A 24,941-nucleotide genomic window follows, 5' to 3' on the forward strand; every position below is an offset into this window, starting at 1 on the left:
TTTCAATTGGATATTGCTCGTGGACACTGAATTTATCATTATATTTAAGCATATCAGTTGCCACACTCAAGACCCTGTTTTTGTCTTTTCTCTTCTCACATTTTGCTATGATACCCCTAGGGGATTTATCTGGTTTTGGTTTGAGCCTTAGCACAACATCAAAATTGATATCATCCTCTATCTTTAATTCTGTCTTAACAAATTGAACCAGTGTTTCCTGTGTTCTAATCAGGGTCACAGGTGTCTGTGATACACCTAAAGATTAGAGTCTCTCTCATTGACCTTGCCTGCTGTTGGATGTTTTTTTAATATTTCATTTTTTCTTGTTTAAGACTAGCAATTTGTTCATCTACATTTCTTAATCTATCATATACACAATGAATGCCTTTATCCATCTTGTTCATTGTCTCATTGTCTGATTTCATGTTCTGTTTTATTTCACGTATTTCATTGTCAATTCTTTTAAAATTGTTCTCCATAGCTACAAGTCTTGACAGAATGTCATTTAACATATTTAACTTTTTTAGCTTTTCTGGAACAGTGCTAATAAAAGCATCAATTTGTGGATGATATATGAGAGAAGGTGGAGATGGCGATGGTATAGGCTGCAGTGGTTGAATTTTTTTGGGGCAACATATTGGGTGGTATATTGGCTGGTGTTGTATGAGATGCTGATGGCTGGTTATAAGGTGTGAATGGATAACCTTGATATGGCCCATATAATGTAGTATGTGTTGCTGATAATACAGATACATGGGGTATTGATCTGGGGTATTATAATAAACCTGTTTTAATTTCGTATCAGTCATTTTATCAGGTCGGGGCGAAGGTGTGTTTGAGCTCGCAGCTTGTTTACGTTTTCGTTTTTCTTTCCTCTTATGATTTCTTCCCATTTATTGTCTTTTCATCGTTTATACACATTAACAGTAGTTTGTGTTTCAAAATTTGGTAACATTTTTGTAAAGGTTTTTTTTGTTTTTCTTGTCTATTTCAAGATTTTCAGTTCGTAACTTTCACCGTACATCTTTTTCGAGATACATTTTTGTCACTGGGTTAATTTGCATGATAAACTTTAATCATTCAATCATTTATACATCCATTCATTCATCCATTTATTCATTCATTCGTTCATTCTATCATATTGACAAATTTGACGGGAGAGTATGAAGAAACATACTTCAATTTATGGGCGGACTATATTTAACGGTATATGCTTTCGCGCGCTAAACCAACTGCATGAGCACAGTAGGACAGACTCTGACTGAGTTCTTCAGTTAGGTATCCCGAAGGCTGGGCTCCGCTACCTTCTACTACTAACCGGCATTACTAACAGAATCCCCGTAAGGGGCGGTCGTGCCTGATCGGTAAGGATAGTAAAGACCGTAAAAAACCCCAATCATCATATTCGTTGTCCAGTCACGTGTAGGGCGGTAGTTATGTAAAGATTCTTAGTTGTTAAATTCATTTTGGATTATATGTTTTTGATTTAGAGAGGTAATTTATAGATTGGATTTTTGTGTATTGAGACTAGAATGTCAAAATTTTGAAAAGAAAGCTCTAAACTTAGGAAATTGAATTTAACTGTGATTCGAACATAATTACCAAGTTAGTTTACTTTGCGGAAAATATTTAAAGCTGCATTAGCTGTCAATTTCGTAAATTTTTGTTTCTTTTGAAAATATACCTTAACTTTGAATTATTTCTACTAAATGGTACTTTTCTTGTACAATTTCATTTAATATCCACAAATAAAATGCATTAAATACATGCAATAGGTGTCTATATATTTATTGTCTTGCACGAAAAAAATCGACCTAGATAAGTTCGTATGCATGTGACTTCTGGTGACCTTAATCCGCGCATGTGCTGTAATGGTCGCTTCTTTATCAACAAAGATGCAACAAGCCTGATTGCAAAGCGAAAGTGGTTATTCAACAGCAAGGAAGACCGACGGACTCAAGCCGTAAAAGAAAAAAGTTCGAATATAACGCAAGGATCCTTTTGAAATTTGAATATAATGCGGCTCAAGTATGATCATTATTTACTTTAAAACTAATCAAGAAATAGATGACATGAAATGAAAACAAGACACGTGCTTACCTGTATATCCGTTGTTGTTATTTATTTTTTTTTACCAAGGTTAAAGTATTTTTTAACTCTGGTGAATGTCCTGTCGGCAATCATCGGAAGTAATGGCGAAAAATAATTAGATCAGACCTATCGATCTTATCTGATAAAAAAAAACCTTGTTATCACAATAAAATTGGCAGCAAATGCAGCTTTAATATAGATTATGCATGTCACGCGCATTGCATGTTACATGTATTGAATATCCCAGGTTACGAATCATTACTATCATCTATTATATTTATATGCATTTCAGTATTGTAAATGAAGTAACATTATCTGTACTTTCAGAATAAAATTATATATCATTGGACGGCTCAATTTTTAGCAGTGGTCATATTTATATATCATAGCTGGACCAAAACCATCATTTTTTCACTGCGACATTTATTTGACAAGAATTTAAACTAAGCAATGGCGGATCCAGCCTCCCCCCCCCAGCCTCTTGGAAAAAAAATGTTAAAAAATTGTCTGTGTTAAATCATGAAAAACACTCACTTCGTGATCCTCACCGGTGATCCGGTCAAGAAATTTTTTGGCCCCCCCCCCCCCCACCTTACCTAAAACTCTGGATCCGCCACTGCTAAGTTTTTACAATTTCAGGCCGAAAATTCAAATAAGACAAATAAGACGAGAGAAATACCGACTAAGTCTCTCATTCTGACCCAGGCAATTGTTGATTTCTTGTCTAATAACGGGGAGTCTCCCGTAAAAAAAAATCGGGAGACATATCAGCTATGCAATTACAAGTAAGTCCATTTTCTGTTACTTTTAATTAGTAAATCTTAATCCTTTAATTGATTTGACTGTAATTAACGGAATCCCATTTAAAAACTTTTGTAATTAATACAAAAAGTAGAATTTAATTATTGTAATTAACCATGCCACCTGGAGTTATTGTCCATTTTCTTGACAATAAATAGCTTAACAATGAACATTGTCCAGATTGACCGCTAGGGGGCAATGGTTGCCATTAATTGTAAAGCGTCTACATAATTTTATTATAAGTTACAGTCGTGTATTGATCCGGAGTGGATGATTTTATTCTGAACAACCACAATAATTTTGCTATATAAATGTATTATGGCAGATTTGTTTGTCAAAATATTTAAAGTGTCATCGATTACACTAAGAAAGCTAATTATATCACTTGGAGAGTAAAAATATGCATAGAGAATAGACGAATTCATTAGCAGGATTCGTGTACTATATTTCTGTTTCTATGGTAACGGATTTTGTAATATTGAGAAATGGAGGAAATAATGTAGATTGACGATAGATTGAGTAAGTTATATTAGTCTGTATTTTTTTCTTCTCCTTTACATTTGTATATCTGGCTAAGTCGAACACGTTGTCTACAGTATATCCTTACATTTTTGTGATTTTATACACGTTTTGCTATTTGTAATTTATGTTCAATGTGTATCGGTACATTTTACATGGTTGATATAAAAAGATAAATTATATAATGATGGATCGCAGTGGCGGGTGTTCAAGGGGTTATACATGTATGTGGAGATCAAAGTCTACTTTTTTTTGGGAGGGGGAGTAATAAAATTTGGGCACAATTATGTAGGCATGCCAAAGTGATAGCTCCACATGAATTTCTTGGTTGGAACGTTAACCCCTCCTTTTAATTTTATAATATTCTAGAACAGCATCCGGTTGGTGATAGAACTTAGAACTGAGTAAAAAAGATGGAGTACTACATGTACATGTATGTACATTAGTGGATCTAGGGTATTCAGTGGGTCGACCCCCACCCCCTTTGATAGAAAATTGTGCTATTGTAATTTCGTGCAAAATTTTGGCAATAATGAGCAAATGCATTTGCATTCCCTTTCTCGTACCACACTTGACCCCCTTTTTCAAAATTACTGGATCCGTCCCTGATGTACATTCATGTATACATGTGTACTAGGTATAATATAGTTATGAGATGTCCATTGTTAAATGAGCATCGAATCATCGAATTGAACATACCAAATATTTATTTCAGATTTTCAGAAAACTGACACGTGCGCATTTTGTACAAAATTCGATATATCTATAGGTTATTTTAAGACATTATGCACCCTAACAACAATGACCAACTTCCCGGGCACCATCCCCGGGACACCACCCATCTGCTTTGAAAAAGTTAGTCCCTGTTGTTATGAAACGAAGATCGAGGTCGCTGAGATATTTGATTTTCGATTTAAAGTCATTACGTATCTGAACTTCAGCGTAGCATTGAAAAAAAAACAAAACAAAACAAAAACAGACCCATTTTCCATTCCATTTTCGTTTTTGTGACATATGTCACTGCCGTGGCAGTTCACAGCATGAAAGAGGAAAGGCTATTAAATGAAGGCTAAGTGTTAATTAAAAGATCGTTTTAGCTAAAAACATTGAATTATTCACGACACCATATGGCGATGATCATATAATGTTTATAACATATACATGTACTGTATAGCAGCTGTAGTGATTTTGCTGATTAGTTACTGATCGGATACTTCATCATCGTCGTACAGATGACATCCACTACTTAGTCCGTAGTAAGTTGATATTTGTTGATCGGGCACTTCATCATCGTCGTACAGATGACATCCACTACTTAGTCCGTAGTAAGTTGATTTTTTTTGATCGGGTACTTCATCATCGTCGTACAGATGACATCCACTACTTAGTCCGTAGTAAGTTGATATTTGTTGATCGGGCACTTCATCATCGTCGTACAGATGACATCCACTACTTAGTCCGTAGTAAGTTGATTTTTTTGATCGGGTACTTCATCATCGTCGTACAGATGACATCCACTACTTAGTCCGTAGTAAGTTAATTTTTGTTGATCGAGCACTTCATCATCGTCGTACAGATGACATCCACTACTTAGTCCGTAGTAAGTTGATTTTTTTTTATCGGGTACTTCATCATCGTCGTACAGATGACATCCACTACTTAGTCCGTAGTAAGTTGATATTTGTTGATCGGGCACTTCATCATCGTCTTACAGATGACATCCACTACTTAGTCCGTAGTAAGTTGATATTTGTTGATCGGGCACTTCATCATCGTCGTACAGATGACATCCACTACTTAGTCCGTAGTAAGTTGATATTTGTTGATCGGGCACTTCATCATCGTCGTACAGATGACATCCACTACTTAGTCCGTAGTAAGTTGATTTTTTTTGATCGGGTACTTCATCATCGTCGTACAGATGACATCCACTACTTAGTCCGTGGTAAGTTGATATTTGTTGATCGGGCACTTCATCATCGTCTTACAGATGACGTCTGTAGTAAGTTGATATTTGTTAATCGGGCACTTCATCATCGTCGTACAGATGATATCCACTACTTAGTCCGTAGTAAGTTGATATTTGTTGATCGGGCACTTCATCATCGTCTTACAGATGACGTCTGTAGTAAGTTGATTTTTGTTGATCGGGCACTTCATCATCGTCTTACAGATGACATCCACTACTTAGTCCGTAGTAAGTTGATTTTTGTTGATCGGGCACTTCATCATCGTCTTAAAGATGACATCCACTACTTAGTCCGTAGTAAGTTGATTTTTGTTGATCGGGCACTTCATCATCGTCTTAAAGATGACATCCACTACTTAGTCCGTAGTAAGTTGATATTTGTTGATCGGGCACTTCATCATCGTCGTACAGATGACATCCACTACTTAGTCCGTAGTAAGTTGGTTCTAGATTTAACGTCAACATTGAAAATCAAAACTAGTACCTAATAAAAACCTTTTTTGAACTTATAATAAAAGGTACATGTATTCCTGTTAATCTCTGACCCTATATTTTAGTACATCCATGTATAGAGCCTTGCTGGGGCTTGCATATAGACTTTAGATGACGCTTTTATGGATCCCTGGCGGACCCAAAGGTGGGGTAAAGGAGGTTCTTCTGGGGTCGGAACACCAATTTCATTGGAAACTTATGTTAATTTGGCAATGAATGAGTAATTAATAACAGCTACATGTAGTTTCCTGGTTTATAATCCTCTTCTTTTAACTTTACATACATTATACTATAACCCAATTAATAACAGGGAAAAAAATCAAACGAATTAAGCAAAAAAAAAGTAAATTGCGTCATACATTTACACGAAGTTACTGATTCACAACCGCAGAAATGTATAAATAAACAGGTTTATCTAGAAACCATGCTTAAGATGGTAAGTCTGTATTTTTCTAACTATCTTAAAAAGTATGTCCGATTAGTAATTTGAGAAATAATAAAGTACAAAGTAATAGTTTGTTATAGTGACTTGTGCATACCATGATACAGTACAGATTCAATAATACAGTTAGATAATTACAGTCCTCCCAACCGACCCGATGGACTTACATTGTATGTCAATCCTCCCATTCGACCCGATGGACCTACATTTTCTACAATGTACATCCAGTCCAATGGACCTACAATGTACAGGTCAAAATATTTCTAAGGTCAATAAAAGCAGCAAAGACTTTTGGGTCATTACTAATTATTCTGTTTAAGATAAATAAACGATCCTCACACGACCTGATTTTTCCTGAATCCATTCAGTTCACTATCTTGGATATCTTCAGATTCGAGATAATTTTTCAGTCTTTTATAATTTATAAATGCACTATACAGTTGGCGTTTGCAGGATAGTAAACTAACGCCTCTGTAATTCGTAGGGATTCGAGGATCGAAGGACATGTGCTTCAGGACCGGAAAAATAATCGATTTTTTTCATATATACAGAAGGTATTGTATCAAAGATCAATTGAAAAAGCCAATGAAGGATATCAAATATCACCGGAAACTTTCAAATGTTATGCGGAATTTGATCAAATCAAATCCACTTGTGGAGTTTCTGCTTTTATCACAACGTTACTTATCTCCTTTTTAGTAATGTTTATATTTATCATATCATTTTTGTTGCTTTGTTTTATTCTAACAAATATTTATGAAGTTTTGATTGATTGCAATGATAGTTTTTTTTCAATATCGACATTTAAAGAACTTAGAAGTCAATTCGCCACACTTGAGCCTCCAGCACTTCCGTTTCATATAGATTAATACTACTATATTCACTAATTCCATCGGATTTGTTTTAGTTGAACATGGTCCTAGCACTTTTATTTTCAACTAAAGGAGAATTTTTTAAGAAAGGGATTGCACGTGCCACCAACACACCCTGGTTACGGCCTTGTAGAATCTTAACTCATTACATCATTCAAAACTGCGAAACAACTGTACTTGGTATTTTGCCATGAATGCTCATGTAACTTTCTGAGAAAAAATATGCTGTGAGAGGAGCTGACAAAAACCGGTATTAAACGTGATCACAATACGCGTATGTATCACGAGTGACACCAGTAGGACTAAATCAGACTGATCAAGTGAAATATACTTGTACACATTACCGCATTCTAAACTCCTCTTTGAGTCACTCAGTTATGTATGTTAATCAATGTCTTGAGCGGACGTAATTGGCTATTTTTTAGAATATCAATTCAAAGTTAGCGTCTGAACTTTGCAAAAGGACAGTCCAAATCCTGAAAAGTTGGAGTATACTTACATATACATGTATTATTGAACAGATACAAACTCAGACACACTATTTATTGCACTTAGCTAGTTAATAAAAATACGATATAAAAATAACATATAGTAGACAGTGTATCAACCTCATCTATCACTGTACACATCTATCTACAATACGATGGGAGAATAACTTATACAAAATGTGTATGAACATTTACATGTTTATTATTTTGAGATTTCAACTTCAAACTTTTCACGGTAAGACTCTTCATTTTAAAAAAAATGAGTACTTTTAATGCTTTATCAAGCAATAAACACGGTATAAAGATGGGGTAAAGTGGCCTTTTTTGTTTCCTCTTGTTTACAGTTTTGTGTTTTATAGTAATTTTCATACTACAGTGTAGTGTATTGATCTTTAGGAATCCTTTTCATCATGTACACCTTTCTTTAAAAGCAAGTCACTCGATCCCTTTAAACGATTCATCAAGATCCTGAAGCACACCCCTATTAAAATTTTAAATTCCCGTCCACGATTCCTTTATGGTATTTTTTATAAACCGGATTACCTTATTGACGTTATATTTTAGGCCTTGAGGGTACGGAAAAAGAAATGGAAAAATAAACAAACAAATCAACAAAAAGTAAGAAAAAGGGAAGAAAAAAACTTATCTTTTAACCACCTTTGAAACCGGAAATAAATTTAAATCAAATCAAAGATAACCTCTATTATCAGTTCAATGCTCTTGAAAATGTGAGCATGTTTTGATGAAGGAAAAAGATATGTTTGAGATTTAGAAATTAACATAGCGATTTTCATTCAGAGAAAAGATAGGGTAAACGTAGAAGTCCCGCAGTTAATATCGTAACATTTGATTGTTATTGAAACCTGTCTAAACCGAACTCATAGTACGTGGGCTGAGCTAAGCCCCCAACTCATCAACCAAAATATGATTTTCAGGTACCTCTCATTTAAGAATATTTTTGTCGCCAAAAATTAACTGAAGCATTTTGTATTTTTCGGCTATTGAGGCAAAAATCCATTTTTTGAGTATTTTAATTCTACGAACTCATTCTTTCTTCAAACCGAAGTGAACCTACATATATATGTATCATCATGTAGCCTAATGTCTCAGCTTTACAATGGTACCAAAACAGTTACGATAACACTTAGGGTTTTGGGGTAAAATGAATTAAATGTACCCCTACCCCCCCCCCCGAAAAATCGCTAAAATTGACATATTTTGTAATGTTAAAACCCTATTAGTATTTATACTTCAGTAAAAATAGTTTATTTGGTATTTTCTGTTTAGTATTATCACAATTTATACTTCTGGGGGTTCTTTTGACAAATTTTGGCGAATTTCATGGTCCATATATCCAAAAATGCAAAAAAATGGAATTTTCGAATTTTCCGTAAAAAGTGAGATAAATTCTATTATATACCTAATCTACAAATTATTGCTCAACTAAAACGTCTCAAATTTGGGTATCAGTCGATAGATAATTTTATTTTCTACACAAATAAATCACGAAAAACTAATTTTCAAGAAAGAAATTTTTAAAAATGGTAAAAATATTGCCCTTACCCCTAGAAAACTGGTCACAGTATCAAACAGAATTCTCATTCAGAGCATACCGACAGTGTAAAACTCATAATTTAAGCATTCATAATTAAGATAAAGATGTACCAAAATATCTGATCAGTTCAGGGGCTTAGATTTTCTTTTTAGGGTGACAATTACTATAAAATCGGAAGAATGAGAATTTTCAGAATTTCAGAATTTTCTTCCATATCATCCGTTGTTGTTTTTTTTAGAATACCGTTGTTTAAACAAGCTTTTGTTTGATATGGTACATTAATATAGTGTCTTAGCTTCAAAATGGGTCTAAGTAATAAATATTTGAACTGTTTCATGTCAGATAGGTGGAAAATTGCCACCTTTACCATATAAAAAATGCCTCAACATGAATTTAAATATTAATTTTTGGCATATAAAGGGTGTACAATAGACATGCTGGGTACAATAGTTTTAATTGGCAATGTATCCAATATATCTTCCCATTTCAGGCGCGAATTTTTCAATTTCAATGTGACAATAATGAAAGTTTTTTCATAAAAGGGGAATTTTCGGAATTTCATATTTTCTTCAATTCCACCTATAATTGGCAATTTTCATCAAATACCGTACTTCAAACAAGCTTTTGTATATTCAAATACACTTATATAGTGTCTTAGCTTTCTAATGAGCCCAAGTCATAAATATTTCAATTTGTCCAAGACAATGTTTTGGCACCATTGTCAGGCTGAGACATTGGGTTATATGCAGATTTATGTTTAGTTCGTTCACACATGCTATCACAGGGAGGCTTAGACGGTCAAACAATTGAGTAACAAAAATCTTGGCTTTTTCACCCAGTGGGGTACAAATATAGGCTTATACTGAAAAAGAATTGGAGAATATTTCGCGACAAATTGATTTGGTAATGGGAGGTATAAAGGTATCTAAAAATCACCATGAAGTTGATGAATGTGGTGATGCACGGAAACATGTCTAAACACAACTCAGAATAAACCGGAAACCTGTCTAAACAGAAATCAAAATAAAACCAGGAAACCTGTCTAAACCAAACATCTGTGAAAGTCCTCTAAATAACTATCAATTACTTCAATTACTCTGGTATAAATAGATCAACAAATGTTTAAATAAATAATTTAATTTGCCATAAAACAGCAGGAAATTGGTTCCTGCTTGATAATAACATAATGTAATGAAAATAATAATTCTATCACACTCACTTTCTCTCGAAATCATATGAAACCGAATAAGGCGGGCCACAAAAACATATAATTCGGCAAAAAAAAAATACCCTATATGAAATGAAGTAAACTTAATAAACTGAGTAAATGACCATAAATAATACAACTATTAAAAGGAAATTAAACAATGAATAAATGAATAAATGGGAGGCAGGGAGGAAGGGAAACTCAAAATTTTTATACACTAAATATGTAGCCTGTCGATAATGACCCTTGGCTATACACATACATGTACATGAAGAGTGCTATTTAATCGTCGTAATTATCTGTTTTAATTTATTTATTAAAACTAACCAATTACTCTGGTATAAATAGATAAACAAATGTTTAAATAAATAATTTAATTTGCCATAAAACAGCAGGAAATTGGTTCCTGCTTGATAATAACATAATGTAATGAAAATAATTATTCTATCACACTCACTTTCTCTCGAAATCATATGAAACCGAATAAGGCGGGCCACAAAAACATATAATTCGGCAAAAAAAAATACCCTATATGAAATGAAGTAAACTTAATAAACTGAGTAAATGACCATAAATAATACAACTATTAAAAGGAAATTAAACAATGAATAAATGAATAAATGGGAGGCAGGGAGGAAGGGAAACTCAAAATTTTTATACACTAAATATGTAGCCTGTCGATAATGACCCTTGGCTATACACATACATGTACATGAAGAGTGCTATTTAATCGTCGTAATTATCCGTTTTATTTAGTAAAACTAACCAATTACTCTGGTATAAATAGACAAACAAATGTTATAATAAATAATTTATTTAATCTGCCATAAAACAGCAGGAAATTGGTTCCTGCTTGATAATAACATAATGTAATGAAAATGTTAATTCTATCACACTCACTTTCTCTCGAAATTATATGAAACAGAATAAGGCGGGCCACAAAAACATATAAATCGGCCAAACAAGCCCGCCAAACACTACAATAAAGCAATAACATGTATATATTACAAAAAAAACCCAAACTATGTAAAAAAAAGGAAGAAAATCTACATGAGATGCTCCACTCCCTGATGTAGAATAAGCTTCAAAGAGATAATGTTCTCCCTTGTAAAACCTCTACGTCCCTAACAGCAGAAAGAGATAGTCAGCTCTCTTATCAAGCTCGGACTCCACAACATGCCCTACTTTCGTACAAAGTAAACTTCCAAAGGATGAAGTTCTCCTTTGTAGAAGTTGGCCTAAAACGTAAAGCAGAACTTTGTAGATATATGTTACAAAAATACAAGAAAAAAAAATAATACATCACAAATATAATTATCATCAACAACAAAAAATACACTACATAGATAACTATATAAAATCACAAGCCTTTAATATATATTTGCTTTCTGTTTAACACAAGAAATTTATTTATTTTGTAGATGACGAATTGTATTGATAAAACACCATCTTAACTGCGTGGTACCTTCATAGCTCTGGTGTAAGCCATCACGATATGAGAAAAGTTGTCCTACATATTGACCCTTTACTAAAAATCTTTTATAAGATTTAACATTGCTTCTAAGACAAAGTTCACTTAATTTTATGTTTATTTCAGAACAAATTACCTTGGTTTTATCAATATCGACGGGTCGTGGTAAAAATAGAAGAAAATAAAGTTTTAGATCCATCAGAATGTTGTAAACAAACTTTCAACAAAAATCTAAAATTTGCCATAATTTTGTGGATCTTATTTGTGTTAATATCATTAGTGCCTACATGTAAAATAATATAAGAAAACTGTTCTAAATTAAACTCTCCTCTTTTAATTTTTTCTTCAATGTCCACCAGATGTACCCCTCTATAAACCATGACATTGAGATTATCCACTTGATCCACGTATTTAGCAATAGAATCCGAAATAAGGACTACATGAAACTTATCTGAAAAAAATCAAATTTGGAGAGACTGAGCTAACTTCCTAGCAATAGTGATTTTATCATCCAATAAAAATTCTAAATAAATTAAATATGCGTCACTAGCCCAATCACCGAGTATTACAATCATTTCACTGGGCACTACGAACGAAAACTAAACGTTGCACCTCCCCTTCTGAAACTATGACTAGAGAATTTTGCTTTATTTCGCCCTGTTTTTTTAATTAGATCCTTAATATAACGTTGAAATATAGGACACGTAATAGGAGTTAAACCACCCTTGCCTCTTGCAATACTTCGCTATAATAACTTAATATGAAAGTCGTCTAATGACAGAAACGAATGGCCTACAAGTAAATGTTAAGTACGAACTCCGTGTAATTCTTAATAGAACCGACAGATTTAAAAGATCTGCCGAGGAATTGAATAAACAAACAAATAGTCTCCAACGATGCGGGTCAAGTCAACAAATTAAAAAATGTACAAAATAATAAAAAGGCTCCCCAGTGAACTTTCAGATTTTTTCTAGTACCCTCAGCGTAAGCTGAAACAGAATACTTCTTAATGTCTCTTTTTAAAGTATGCAACTCATATTCTGAAAAAAATACAAAAAGAAGGACTTGTCAAAATTACATTATTCCAAAATATATCTGAAAAAGTTGACTTACATTCATGTTTAAATTCAAAATAACTGTCTGAAATGTTAAACTCTATCAAGTCACAAGAATTGAAATCCTTTTGAACTATCTCATGAAAAAGAAAACTAATATTTTTGTCCAAATGCCAGCGAGATAGTAAATCTGCTACTCTCCTTGGAAGAACCTTGCAAATAAACTGCTTTGATTTCAAAATCGTGAACAGCAGCTAAAAGGCACATTTCTCTTAAACAAGATTGTAGAAAAACGTCCCTGAATTTCCCAGTGTTAAGAACCTGTACAGATACAGTATTGTCTCAAAACAACTTTAAGCGCTTATACTTTAACTGTGGTCCCCACAGTTTAAGACATACCACAATAGCCAAAAGTTCCAATGCGTTTATATGTAAATTCTTATCCAAAATGAATTTAGGAAACTGTTTATGGAAATGTTTTCCTCTAAACCATTCACCACATCCGCTGATACAAGCATCAGACGACATAAGAAAATCTGTATGCAACCATTCTTCAAGAGCCATAATTGACACTGCATTATAATGGACAAAAACGTATTCCACCAAAGAATATCTTTTTTTTAATATCTGAGGGTATTTTGATATCGAAGCCAGTGGACCGGTACATAAAAGCAATGGCGTTTGTAACTCTTTGACATATCTGTGCTGCAGACCTCAATCCCATCGATAACGCTCTTTCAGACCTTTCAATTCCTTCTCTTTCTCAGCTAACTCTGCACGAAGTTTTTCTATTTCGGTTACCCCCCTTGTCTGTTGTAGCTGCTTGTCAACCTCTCGTGCTCTAAGAACGAGCATCTCTTCGTCATCGCTGTCTTTCTCAAGTGAAATATGTGTTTCTGCGTCAGTCGTCTGTCTGCGATTTCTCAAAAAGCAACTCTTTCCTGATCTCAGCCTTCTTTTTAGAGACGGACCCTGACGGCACGTCACTGTGGCTCTGTTGTGTTTTCTTTGATATAGCTCCCGTGGACTTGTCGGTTATCTTATCCACATCTGGAAAACCATACTCGTGCAAATCACGATAATTCACACAACTGGTAGTATGATGCCGGGTACTTGATCTCGTCTCTATATCAATTTCGAAAAAACATCAAACAAAATTTCTAACAAAAAGTTTCTTTTTTCAAAATTACTCCTCGAACTGAAAATGCTTCCAACCGCCAAAACTCAAAAATTTTCTAACAATGAAGAGTAAAAGTATTCACCTAAATATATACCGTAAATAATTACCCTTGGCTATACACATACATGTACATGAAGAGTGCTATTTAATCGTCGTAATTACCCGTTTTAATTTATTTATTAAAACTAACCCTAGTAATCCGACCATCTTGATTAAATGAGCAAACCTTCCGTTTTGACAGGTTGAATGTTACCATAGTTAATAAGACGTTATATTTTTTTATAAAGTGCTCGAGTGATTAAATATATAATATGGTTAATTTTTTTTTATTAAATGGATTTGCCACCTGAATGTCAACGAATTTCAACCCTCCTCCCAAAATGCCATGAAAAAATACATACATGTACAAGCTTAATTATCTTTTTTTTAGGCTTTAATATTAAGAATTTCTCTCTTCATCACGATTATTTTAAAAATATTAAGGTTTACATTTAACTTGGTCGAGTCAAGTATAGAAAAGCAGAGGACGCTTACCTACCGGTGCATCTGGTCCATGCTCCCAGTTTTTAGTGGAGTCCGAGTTGCTTATTTGCTTTTGTTACTTTGTATGTATGATTTTAGTTACTTAATGTTCTTTGTTGTGTATGTCTGTTTTCCATGTCTGGTCTTTGTCCCTGGATTGCATTCTTCTGATTACCACTATAACCTTGGTTCCCTTGATTACTCTTTGTACATGTATATATTTTTAAGTGAGCTGGCAACTACCCATTAGATATATTAGACAATTGATATTCACTTTGAATATTACTTGTAATCAAAACATCACAAAATATGGGTGTGTCAGAAATATATTATTAAAATGGAAACTAAAAAATACGAAATGTAAGAAATTTAGAATAGCCAAGTCAGGTTGTACTTCGAGTAGGTTATTTTAATATACAATGCGATAGGGTTAAGCCGTTGGAATCTATCACCTTTTCATGTTTCAAATTATATGATACGCATTGGAAAAACAGACTGTAAATTTATGATAAGGTTGAAGTATTACGATGGGGATATGTGATAAGGTTAAGAATGCTATAATTCTGTATGGTGAGATTTTTCGTAAAACAATAAATATGATAAGGTATACATTTTAATGATCCTTAATATATGTTAAGGTTGGGGTACTGCATATAGAAGCTGCTCTCCCCCTGTCTGGATTCCTCCAATGGTTGCACGAAAGACATTAAGGGTACTAGCTCCCCTATCTGGATTCCCCCGATGGTCGTACGGAAAACATATTAAGGTTGGGGTACTAGCTCCCCTATCTGGGTTCTCCCGATGGTCGTACGGAAGACATATTAAGGTTAGGGTACTAGCTACCTTACCTGGATTCCCCCGATGGAAAGACACCAGGGGTACTATCTCCCCCATCTGGATTCCCCTGATGGTTGTAAGGAAGACATTAGGGTAGTATCTCCCCTATCTGGATTCCCACGATGGGACGACATCAGGGGTACTATCTCCCCTTCTCTGGATTCTCCAGATGGGAAGACATCATGATTCCCATCACGAAAGTGTTGTTGCAAGAACTCACACAAAATTATTAGAACAAGATCGGACGCGGCAAAAATATCTATTTCTCAGTCACGCCACAAAATGTTTTATTATACCCACTGAAATGGGGGAAGTATTAAACGAAAGAGCGCATATCCGGTCATTTATCCATCCCTAAATTTGTTTAGTGTTGAAATATATGTCAGTGTCGTGATACCTTAAAGACATTTTGCGGAACTTTTTTTATGACTGAAATATATTCAAACAAAGAAATAGTAATGTTAAAATAGCATGGCAAAGAGAGATACAATATGACTACATGTAGTTACAGAACACTTATAAATAACGAAAGAAAACTAAGGGGAACAAGTTTGAAGTGCATACCAGCAATATAAAATCATTATTCTTACTTTTTTCAATGGATGAGTAAAAAACTATTTCTCTCCAAAAGTTTGGAACATTTATTTTTTTCAAATATAATCCCAGCCCCAGCATCCCGCCCCTCGCTAATAAAATAGTCAGTGTCTTATACTCCAAGACATAATACATATTAGGGAAATTAAGGGAACCAGAATTCGAACGGTAATCAAAAAGTACAATTTCTAAAGATAAAGACAAGATAAAGGAAATAGACCACAACAAAGAGCATGAAATACATGTAACATACACAAAGAAACAAAAGTAAAAGTGAAACACGAATTTTTTTTCATTTCAGGCTATGAAGGGTATGAGAAGAACTAAGAAATGCTGCTGCAAATTGTTGCTGTTTATCTTCGGGTGGATTTGTCTGCTCCATGTGCTTCTTACAGGTATGAACATAATTATATGCATGGTGACCTTTGGCCTTAACCATAATATATATTGGAAACGACCTTTAGACAGGTTTGATCTACGACCTTGTTACGAGTGAAGGAGAAGGTTATAACATAAACGTTTGATCGTCGTGAACTTTAATATTTACTGCGTTTACATAAGCACAATTAATTAAAAGATGGTTTTGGCTGTCTATTTCGATAGTTTTGGCTTTGAGTACTAGTCTTCTTGTATTAGTTTTGGATTAAGATCTTCATATATATTTGATTCTAATGCTGCTAATGAGAGGTTACTCTTTGAAATACGTGTATAGCATATCGAAATATTCCTGGGGTGTAGTCACATTTTGACTCCGGGTGTGTAAGTGAACCCTTTTGATTCCTGATTCCTGGGGTGTAGTCACATTTTGACTCCGGGTGTGTAAGTGAACCCTTTTGATTCCTGATTCCTGGGGTGTAGTCACATTTTGATTCCGGGTGTTTAAGTGTACTCTTTTGATTCCTGATATGTAATTGTACACTTTTGTTATCTGAAGTGAAGCGCCTTTTGATTCTTGATGTGTAAGCACCTTTTGACTCCTGTCTTGTAAGTGTACCCTCTTGGTTTCTTATGATTCCTGATTTATAAGTGTCTTCTGATTCCTGGTGTGTTAGTGTCTTCTGATTCCTGATGTATAAGTGTCTTCTATTTCCCGATGTATAGGTGTCTTCTGATACCTGATATACAAGTGTCTTCTGATTCCTGGTGTGTTAGTGTCTTCTGATTCCTAATGGATAAGTGTGTGCTGATTCCAAGTGTCTTCTTATTCCTGATGTTTAAGCTTCTTATTTGTGATGTATTAGTGAAATGAATGTATGGTTAATTGACTATCGTTACGCAAAATAAAGCACAAGAAGACTGAAAAACTGTGTGTTGGGTGTTAATTTTTTTTTTGTACAGCATGAATAACCTCTTAAAAATGACTACGCATTACAAGTGTCGTTATTTTAAATGTACTGGTACTTAATGCCTCTTATTTCTACTTCCTGACATTTCTGTTAAAAACTAGTTTATTTTAATCGAAATCAATAAAAAATATATTTATGCAACTTGAAACCAAACACTCAATGTTGGCAAATATCCCTTCAGTAACATTCTAAATGTGAGTTTTGGGGTGATTTAAGATAATTTGCATTCCTAAAATATCTAATGAAAATAATTACAAATATTTCGAATTGTATTCACTTGTGCATGTGCAAACAGAATAAACACAAAATCCAGATATTTATAACGAAGAAGGGGGGCCTGACCCGGGGGACCAAATTTTACTTCAAGAAAATTTGTGAAAAAGATGCATAGCACATGCATGTGTTCATAATGAAACGCTAATTTGTTTGGTTATTTATTGAAGTATATTGATTTCTAGGCGTTTTTTTTCAATATTTTAACATACATGACATAACAATACAACACTTTACTAAAGTTTCAATGTCCTATAAGGGAAACGGGCCGAGCCAAGTCATAACAGTAAGGTTCCACTGTTGCCATGAAGACTTTTATAACCTCCAAAATCATCCCTTATTTGTGACACGTGCCGTTTAATTCTTTTGTGTGGTCTTGCGCTTTTTATGCCTCTTCACACGCAAACAGAGATGATTTAATTTAAAGGTTAGTTCTTAACAAAATTAAAGACACGGACCGTTTGATTGAGGCAGAGGTGTATTCCCTCTGCGCAGGAGATCGGAAATTAAATGCAATCGAATGAAACAGCCTTTCTCGTTACATAACGTAGCGGGAATGGCCGAGTAGCTCCGATTGAACTGAAAGCAGAATACTTTTAGTATCTATGGAACAAATCGGCCAACATACAAATCGCCCTACTGAGGTCTACTAGAACTGGCTTCATCCAATCTAGCGTAGAACTTTTTTTTGCAGGTAAAACCTTCCCTCATACGATCATACGTAAGATTAAAAAAAAACTACCCACTATGAATATATACACTTTCATCTTGATCGGTGCATGCGTTTTTGTTTTTTGCATATTAAAAAATGTAATTTCCGTGACTCAAAAACGTGAAAATTGAATTTTCCAAAAAAAAAAAAAAACAACAAAACAACAAAAAACCAACCAACAAAACAAAACACAAAACAAACAAACAAACAAAAATTGGAGCTTCCCACTATAGATATATACAGTTCAATTTTAATGGGTGCAATCACTTTTGGCTTAGTTGTTTTGCTATAGTATAACTGCATGGAAAACACCATCCTATCGTTTTAATAAATTTCATAAATTACTAGTAATCGATAACGAAAATTTTGAATATTCAAAAAAATAATAATAAAAGAAGCTTTCTCAAAGTTTCAAAAGTTTCGAAAGTTAGTAGGGGATGTACGGACAGACGGACGGGCGATGGTAAAACAATATGCCCCACTTTTAGCTGCTTTGGCATGAAAATTCTTATTAACATTTACCAAGAAATCAGTATTTTTATATTTGAACTTATTTTTTTTTTCAGTTGATGTTAATTTGTCAAGAGATGATGAGATTTTACGTCTACAGGTAAAAATTTAATTTGCGAACGTCTTGTGTAACTTGGGATTTTTATGCTTCTTCACAAGTAAAAAATAGTTGATTAAATTAACGTTTAATGGTTGGTTCTATAAATAATTTATGACCGTTTGATTTTGGCAGAGGTTTAATTATGTATATACACTGCACAGGAGATCGAAAATTGAATACAATCGAACAAATGTATCCTTTCTCGTCACACAGAAGAAACTTTTTAGTACAGCGGATCCGACTCAACCGAGAGCATATGTATCTATGCAACAACTCGGACAAATCGTCCTTACTACCCAATTTCGACTTCGATAGGCCAATCATCTTACAGCGTGTACAGATTTAACCTGCCTCATATTTTCAAATGCTTCTTCAGGTGTAATATTTACTTGCAATCGAGTCAGGAGGCTTCCAATTCGATTACAAGTGCCAGTATGACTTTAGTAAGTATGAAATGATGAAGTTTTTTGTTTTTGGTTATCAACCTTAATAACAATTGGGGACAACTCACCTTTTCCAATAATTTAAACGAGATTACAATTTCTTGGTGAAACGAAAAAGACTGAGTAGTTTTGATCGTAAAATCCACAGGCCCTTGTGAAGAGCACCAGATTTTTTTTAGTGGGATTGCCATTGCCAGGCGATCTTCCAATTACCTCTCTACACAAGAGTCCTTGGTAAAAGAAAAAAAAGTCATTCAAACTAAATACTATATCTTTTTAATCTTTCAGGGTGGCGTGTTGGTGAAAAACATTACTTTATTCCGACATGTCATAAAAAGTAAAGATATGAAGAATATATCACTTCCGTCCTCCCTGAAGAATTTCCAGCAGTTTTACAATAAGAAGAGTCAAGTTGACCCTGTTGCAATCATGCGTGGTAAAACTCCTAAAAAACCAGGTTGGTTCAACAATTCCTTTCTCAATGAGTTGAAGACCAAATCGAGAACATTGGACCGCATGAAACTAAAACTTCCCACTTCTCTCTGTGGGTTTGAGAAGTTTTTCAACGTTCGCTATAAAATAGATCCAAGCGTGCTTCAGTATGGGTTCTTTCGAAACAAGACAGGTTTGTTATTTCCGCCGGTGTAATTCTATCTTTGGATGTTGTACTAACCCGATGGTTTTTTTTGGTATTGGAAGTTTACACTAAACACAAAGTACGAATCTACAAAATGTTTTGCATGCATTGAAAAATAATTTGTACTGTGTGAACTTTCAAATATGGGATCGATTTGCACTGTTGGTCTTTTTTATGACCAAACTTAATGTTACCCTGACTGCACTTTCTTAACATTCCCTTACCCTCTCTTGGTATAAAGTTGCTTCTTATTTTCTAACATATTGCTTTTCCCATTCAGTGGTGGTACATGTATCCCCCTATTTCGTCTTTGTATTTTGAACATGCGGGGCCATGTCTTCAAACTACATGTATGTGCTGTTTATCAGAATATGTACATGTTTATAATATTAGATCGTTGAATAATATAATCATCTGAAATTATAAGTGCGAAACGTTTAACTAATAGCTTGCTTCGTTACAGACAGAGTTACCAGTTTAATTGATTGATTGATTGATTAATCTTTACTTCTTCCATAAATGAAGAGTTTCAAATATACTAAGTACAATACATGTAACAGTTAAATTAATAACAAACACAAATAGGACACATCGTCACACACACAATGAAACATGGGCAACCTTGGGTAGAATGTATAACAATCGATAAAATAACGGTTGGTCGAGTCGCTAGTTTGGTTGAAATGTGGATGGGAAATCGTAAAAGCGTAATCAAGGGAACCAAAATTATAGCAGTAATCAAAAGAATGTAATCCTGGGACAAAGACCAGACATGGAAAACGGACATACACAACAAAGAACATAAAGTAACTAAAATTATACATAGAAAGTAACAAAAGCAAATGAGCAACTAGGACTCCACTAAAACTTGGAGTATGGACCAGATGCAACGGTAGGGTAAGCGTCCTCTGTTTTCTAGAAACACCCGCCGAGTTGCTCGGGATGGCGGCTTGTAGAATAGGCACACATGAACAATAGATAAGACAGATATGTTATAATTTCCTTACTGGTGACATAACTATCTTATGTATGTTTAAAGATATTTTCGATAAAAAAAAACTAAAAAACATATTACGGACATGTACGGAATCGACCAAAAATACACTAGAGAATAACATTTTTCTCGGGCTTTTCTACATTGGACGTTTATATTAATACAATGTACAACTACATTTGTACATTGTGCATAAAAATATCCTAGTAATACGTTTGCTATCAAAATACCAATAGTTTCTTTATAAAAAGAAATTTCCACAAAGTTTTATTCTCAAAATTAGATAAAGCTAAAAGTCGGCTAGTTTTATTTAGAAAAAGCAATTACTTATTCGAAAATAATTATGACCATTGAACATTTACATACATATGAACTCAGGCGGTTTCGTTAAACGAATCAACTCGATCGCCGGGTATTTCCGCCACACTAAATTTTCGCTTAATATGCACGCGGGCATTTCCGCCATACTATAATTTATTGCTGTACCTGCAGTGTTAGGAAGTTTTTATAACCACAGCTTCATTTAAAATCATTCAGAAAGAATAATAAATATAAAAGAATATAAAGAAATATAAAAGCATCAATATAAGCATTAAACACGATTTATAAAGTAATTGTATGATTCAACCAAGTTGAATTTTCCCGCTAGTGTTTTTCCCCAAATCATTTATAGAACAGACTTGATGTATAAGCACTGTATAAGAAAGGTGACAATAGTACATACTTTCCGCCATATGTCTATCTCTTAGGCGAACCAGTGCTAAATACACACAAGATCCATAACACCGATTCTCATATCAGAGCCAGTTTTGAAATTCAATAAGATACTTTTGTACTGTTGCTATATTTGTATGTAGCAACACGTACATGAATACATTGAATTTATATTTCATAAACTGAAAGTAGGCTAATGAATTTTAACCTAATTTGATTGCTATGATATTATGATGTGACATTTTTTCTGCGATTAGTGATCATTTTCTACAATTATGATATCATCGATTCACATATTGCATACAATGATTATATTATCATCACTTTTTCAGGTTATCTGACGATTGGGATACCGACTGTAAAGAGACGGTTTAAAGGAGATCGCTACCTCAACCTAACAGTTCAGTCACTCATTAGTAACACTGGTCATGGCCGGTTAAAAGACGTTGTCATAGTGATTTTCATGGCGGATCCCGACGAAACTTGGAATAACAGCACCGCCGCCAAATTATACACTGAATTCAAACCGTTCTTCGAAGATGGATTGTTACAAATAATATCTGCTCCAAAATATATTTATCCGGATTTTCAAAAGCTTGAAAAAACAAAGCATGACTCAGCAGAAAGGGTCCAGTGGCGATCCAAACAAAATGTAGACTTCGCATTTCTAATGCTCTATTGTCAAAAATTAAGCTCTTATTATATTCAGCTAGAGGATGATGTGTTATCAGCACCCAATTTTGTGACCGACATAAAAAGTTTTGTTTCAAATCAAACCAGTAATTGGATTTGTTTGGAGTTTTCTACTCTTGGATTTATTGGCAAACTGTTCCACTCACGTGATTTGAAAGTTATTTCATCGGTACTTCTGACGTATTTTAGCGAGACGCCATGTGATATTCTCCTTGGAGGAATTATAAAGTTTCTTGGTCAAAATTCACCAATTCATTCGCCATTTAGCTTATTTCAACACATTGGGAAAATATCGTCTCTTCGCAATAAAATGATGCCTTCTATTGACAGATTATTCAAAGGAATGGGTAAAAAGACACTCCCTATAATGCAAATGCCTAGGGGAGATCACCCGGAAGCTGTGTTCAAGACAAATATGAAAGCTATCCATGGGTATCCCCCAGAAAATGTGTATAAAAATAATTCGTACTTCTGGGCTTCTTACCCTAAAAGTAAACAATATTTTAAAATTATATTTAAGAAGCCAATCAATATATCTAGGCTGCTTATTTCTACCGGTGACAATGTAAATAAGACTGACTTTTTAGAAATAGGTATATTAAAAGTTGGGTTTAATGAAAAACCAGGTAAATTTTGCACCGTTTTAAAAGAAATCGGTCCTTTTATCGAGGGAGAATTTGATTCGATGATACAAGGAATCAGGATTCCGCCAAATATAGACTGTTTACATATAGAAGCAAAAAGGGGTCAAAAACACTGGTTGATTATACGAGATATAGAAGTATTCAAAAATAAAGCAGAAATTACCTAATGTGTTGCTTCATTTTGCTGCGGGTATTGATTATCAACACAGATCACGCCGAACACGTAACACAGAAGAAAACGGCCGAGTAGCTCCGACTGGCACAGATGAATATATTTAAAGATAATTGAGGCCTGCATTCATTAGGTTATAGATGATAGGTATGGGTCCAATTAACATGTTTTCAGAGTATAGGTTCAATTTAATGGATCGTTATAAAATTTCACACACACAAAAAGTTTCAAACAACTTAATTGAGGTTTGTTTTGATTTTTTGGGGGGTTATGGCCCGACTTTGTTATATAAAAATGGAGGCTCGAATCATTGCATATCGTGAATTTTTTACTTTATAACCCAGAAAAGTATTTGGTTTTTATGAAATTGTTACATATATAGTGCCAAATAGCAAAAGTACAACTTGTATTTATTTTGATGGTTATGTATAGAACCGTTTAGGACCGGGTTATTGTGTTATTGTGTATGGATCTGTATTACATATGGTTTCATACTTATAATTGATTTTCTGGGTAATGGCCCTTACAGGAGGTCAAAGGGCACCAGAAGTACATGTAGGCGTTAAAAAAATAACATATAGATTTATAATTATAAACATGTGGATCGCAATGAACGAATACCGAAGTTAGGTTATGATTTTGTTTTTGGGTGGTTACCGTATCTGTAAAAGAATAAGGAACCAGAACATTTTCTATATGAAGTTTTTATAAGGTTCTTCATTAGGAAAAGAAGGTTCAAATGGTTTAATGTAAAACAAAAAAGAGTCAGAAATACATGTACATTGTAAGCATTTTCTGCAAATTAGTATAAATTGCTTATTGCCTATGAAATTTTGTCTAAATACAAATATTCTAAATTCATCAGAGTACTTTCATTCTGGTCAGAATAAATAACTAAACGCAGTTGTCCTTACTATACAAGTTGCGACCTCTACAGTCGTATGAAAGAAAGCAAGGGAACAAAGATTCTAGTGGAAATCAAAATAATGTAATCCAGGGCCAAAGACCAGACATGAAAAACAGACACACATAACAAAGAACATAAAAAAACAAAATTATACATCCAAAGAAAAGTAAATAAGCGACTCAGACTCCACTAAAAATTGGGAGTATGGACTAGGTGCACCAGTAGGGTAAGCGTCCTCTGCTCAAAGACTTATAGAAACACATAATGAGTTGCTCAGGCTTGACGAAAGAGGAAAGAACAAAATTTTATGACACGTTGAACAAATTAGTTATCATGAAGCATATGGATACAACGTAAAGACCCACGAGTTCATGATGGCGACCAAAAAACTTCTGTAGTGGTGATTCAATCTTGAAGCAGCATAACCCTGCTCCAGAAGCCTAATTGTAAGAAATCTAGCGCGTTTAAAAAAGCCTACGAATTTACGGCAAGCTCCTGCATACCATATGAGTTGTGGTATGAAAACTTCATATGCAGGTGCTGAAGGGATGTTGCCACAGAAGAAAGGATAGTTGACAATACGGAATGAAAAATCATCGCGTTTGTCGTATAGTTTGGTCAATAGTTTTCCTTTACCTTCGATACTAAGTGTAGGTCAGAATAGGAGGCTGACGTCACATCTAGTGTCTGTAGTATCCGCG

At 34.2% G+C, this 24,941-nt stretch overlaps 1 protein-coding gene across 7 annotated transcripts; it reads left to right on the forward strand.

Moving 5' to 3' along the window:
• The first annotated feature begins 3,270 nt into the window (after positions 1-3,270).
• LOC148610823 (alpha-1,6-mannosyl-glycoprotein 4-beta-N-acetylglucosaminyltransferase-like) lies at positions 3,271-24,194 on the forward strand. Of its 7 annotated transcripts, none has more exons than XM_088596210.1 (6): positions 7,784-7,909; positions 11,858-11,916; positions 16,397-16,490; positions 18,993-19,036; positions 19,768-20,104; positions 22,157-23,433. In XM_088596210.1, the coding sequence occupies exons 3-6, from the start codon at positions 16,400-16,402 to the stop codon at positions 23,326-23,328; spliced, it is 1,644 nt and encodes a 547-aa protein (XP_088452336.1). In that variant the 5' UTR covers positions 7,784-7,909; positions 11,858-11,916; positions 16,397-16,399; the 3' UTR covers positions 23,329-23,433. The 7 variants fall into 7 exon arrangements, with proteins under 7 accessions (XP_088452338.1, XP_088452334.1, XP_088452337.1 ...); XM_088596213.1 differs by having other exon boundaries at positions 19,768-19,936; positions 22,157-23,431; XM_088596212.1 differs by lacking the exons at positions 7,784-7,909; positions 11,858-11,916 and adding an exon at positions 3,271-3,411 and having other exon boundaries at positions 19,768-19,936; positions 22,157-24,194.
• Positions 24,195-24,941: the final 747 nt, after the last annotated feature.

Source organism: Perna viridis, chromosome 8, assembly GCF_037379345.1.
Source record: "Perna viridis isolate PV_CMFRI_1.1 ecotype Kerala chromosome 8, ASM3737934v1, whole genome shotgun sequence".
NCBI classification, from domain to species: domain Eukaryota; kingdom Metazoa; phylum Mollusca; class Bivalvia; order Mytilida; family Mytilidae; genus Perna; species Perna viridis.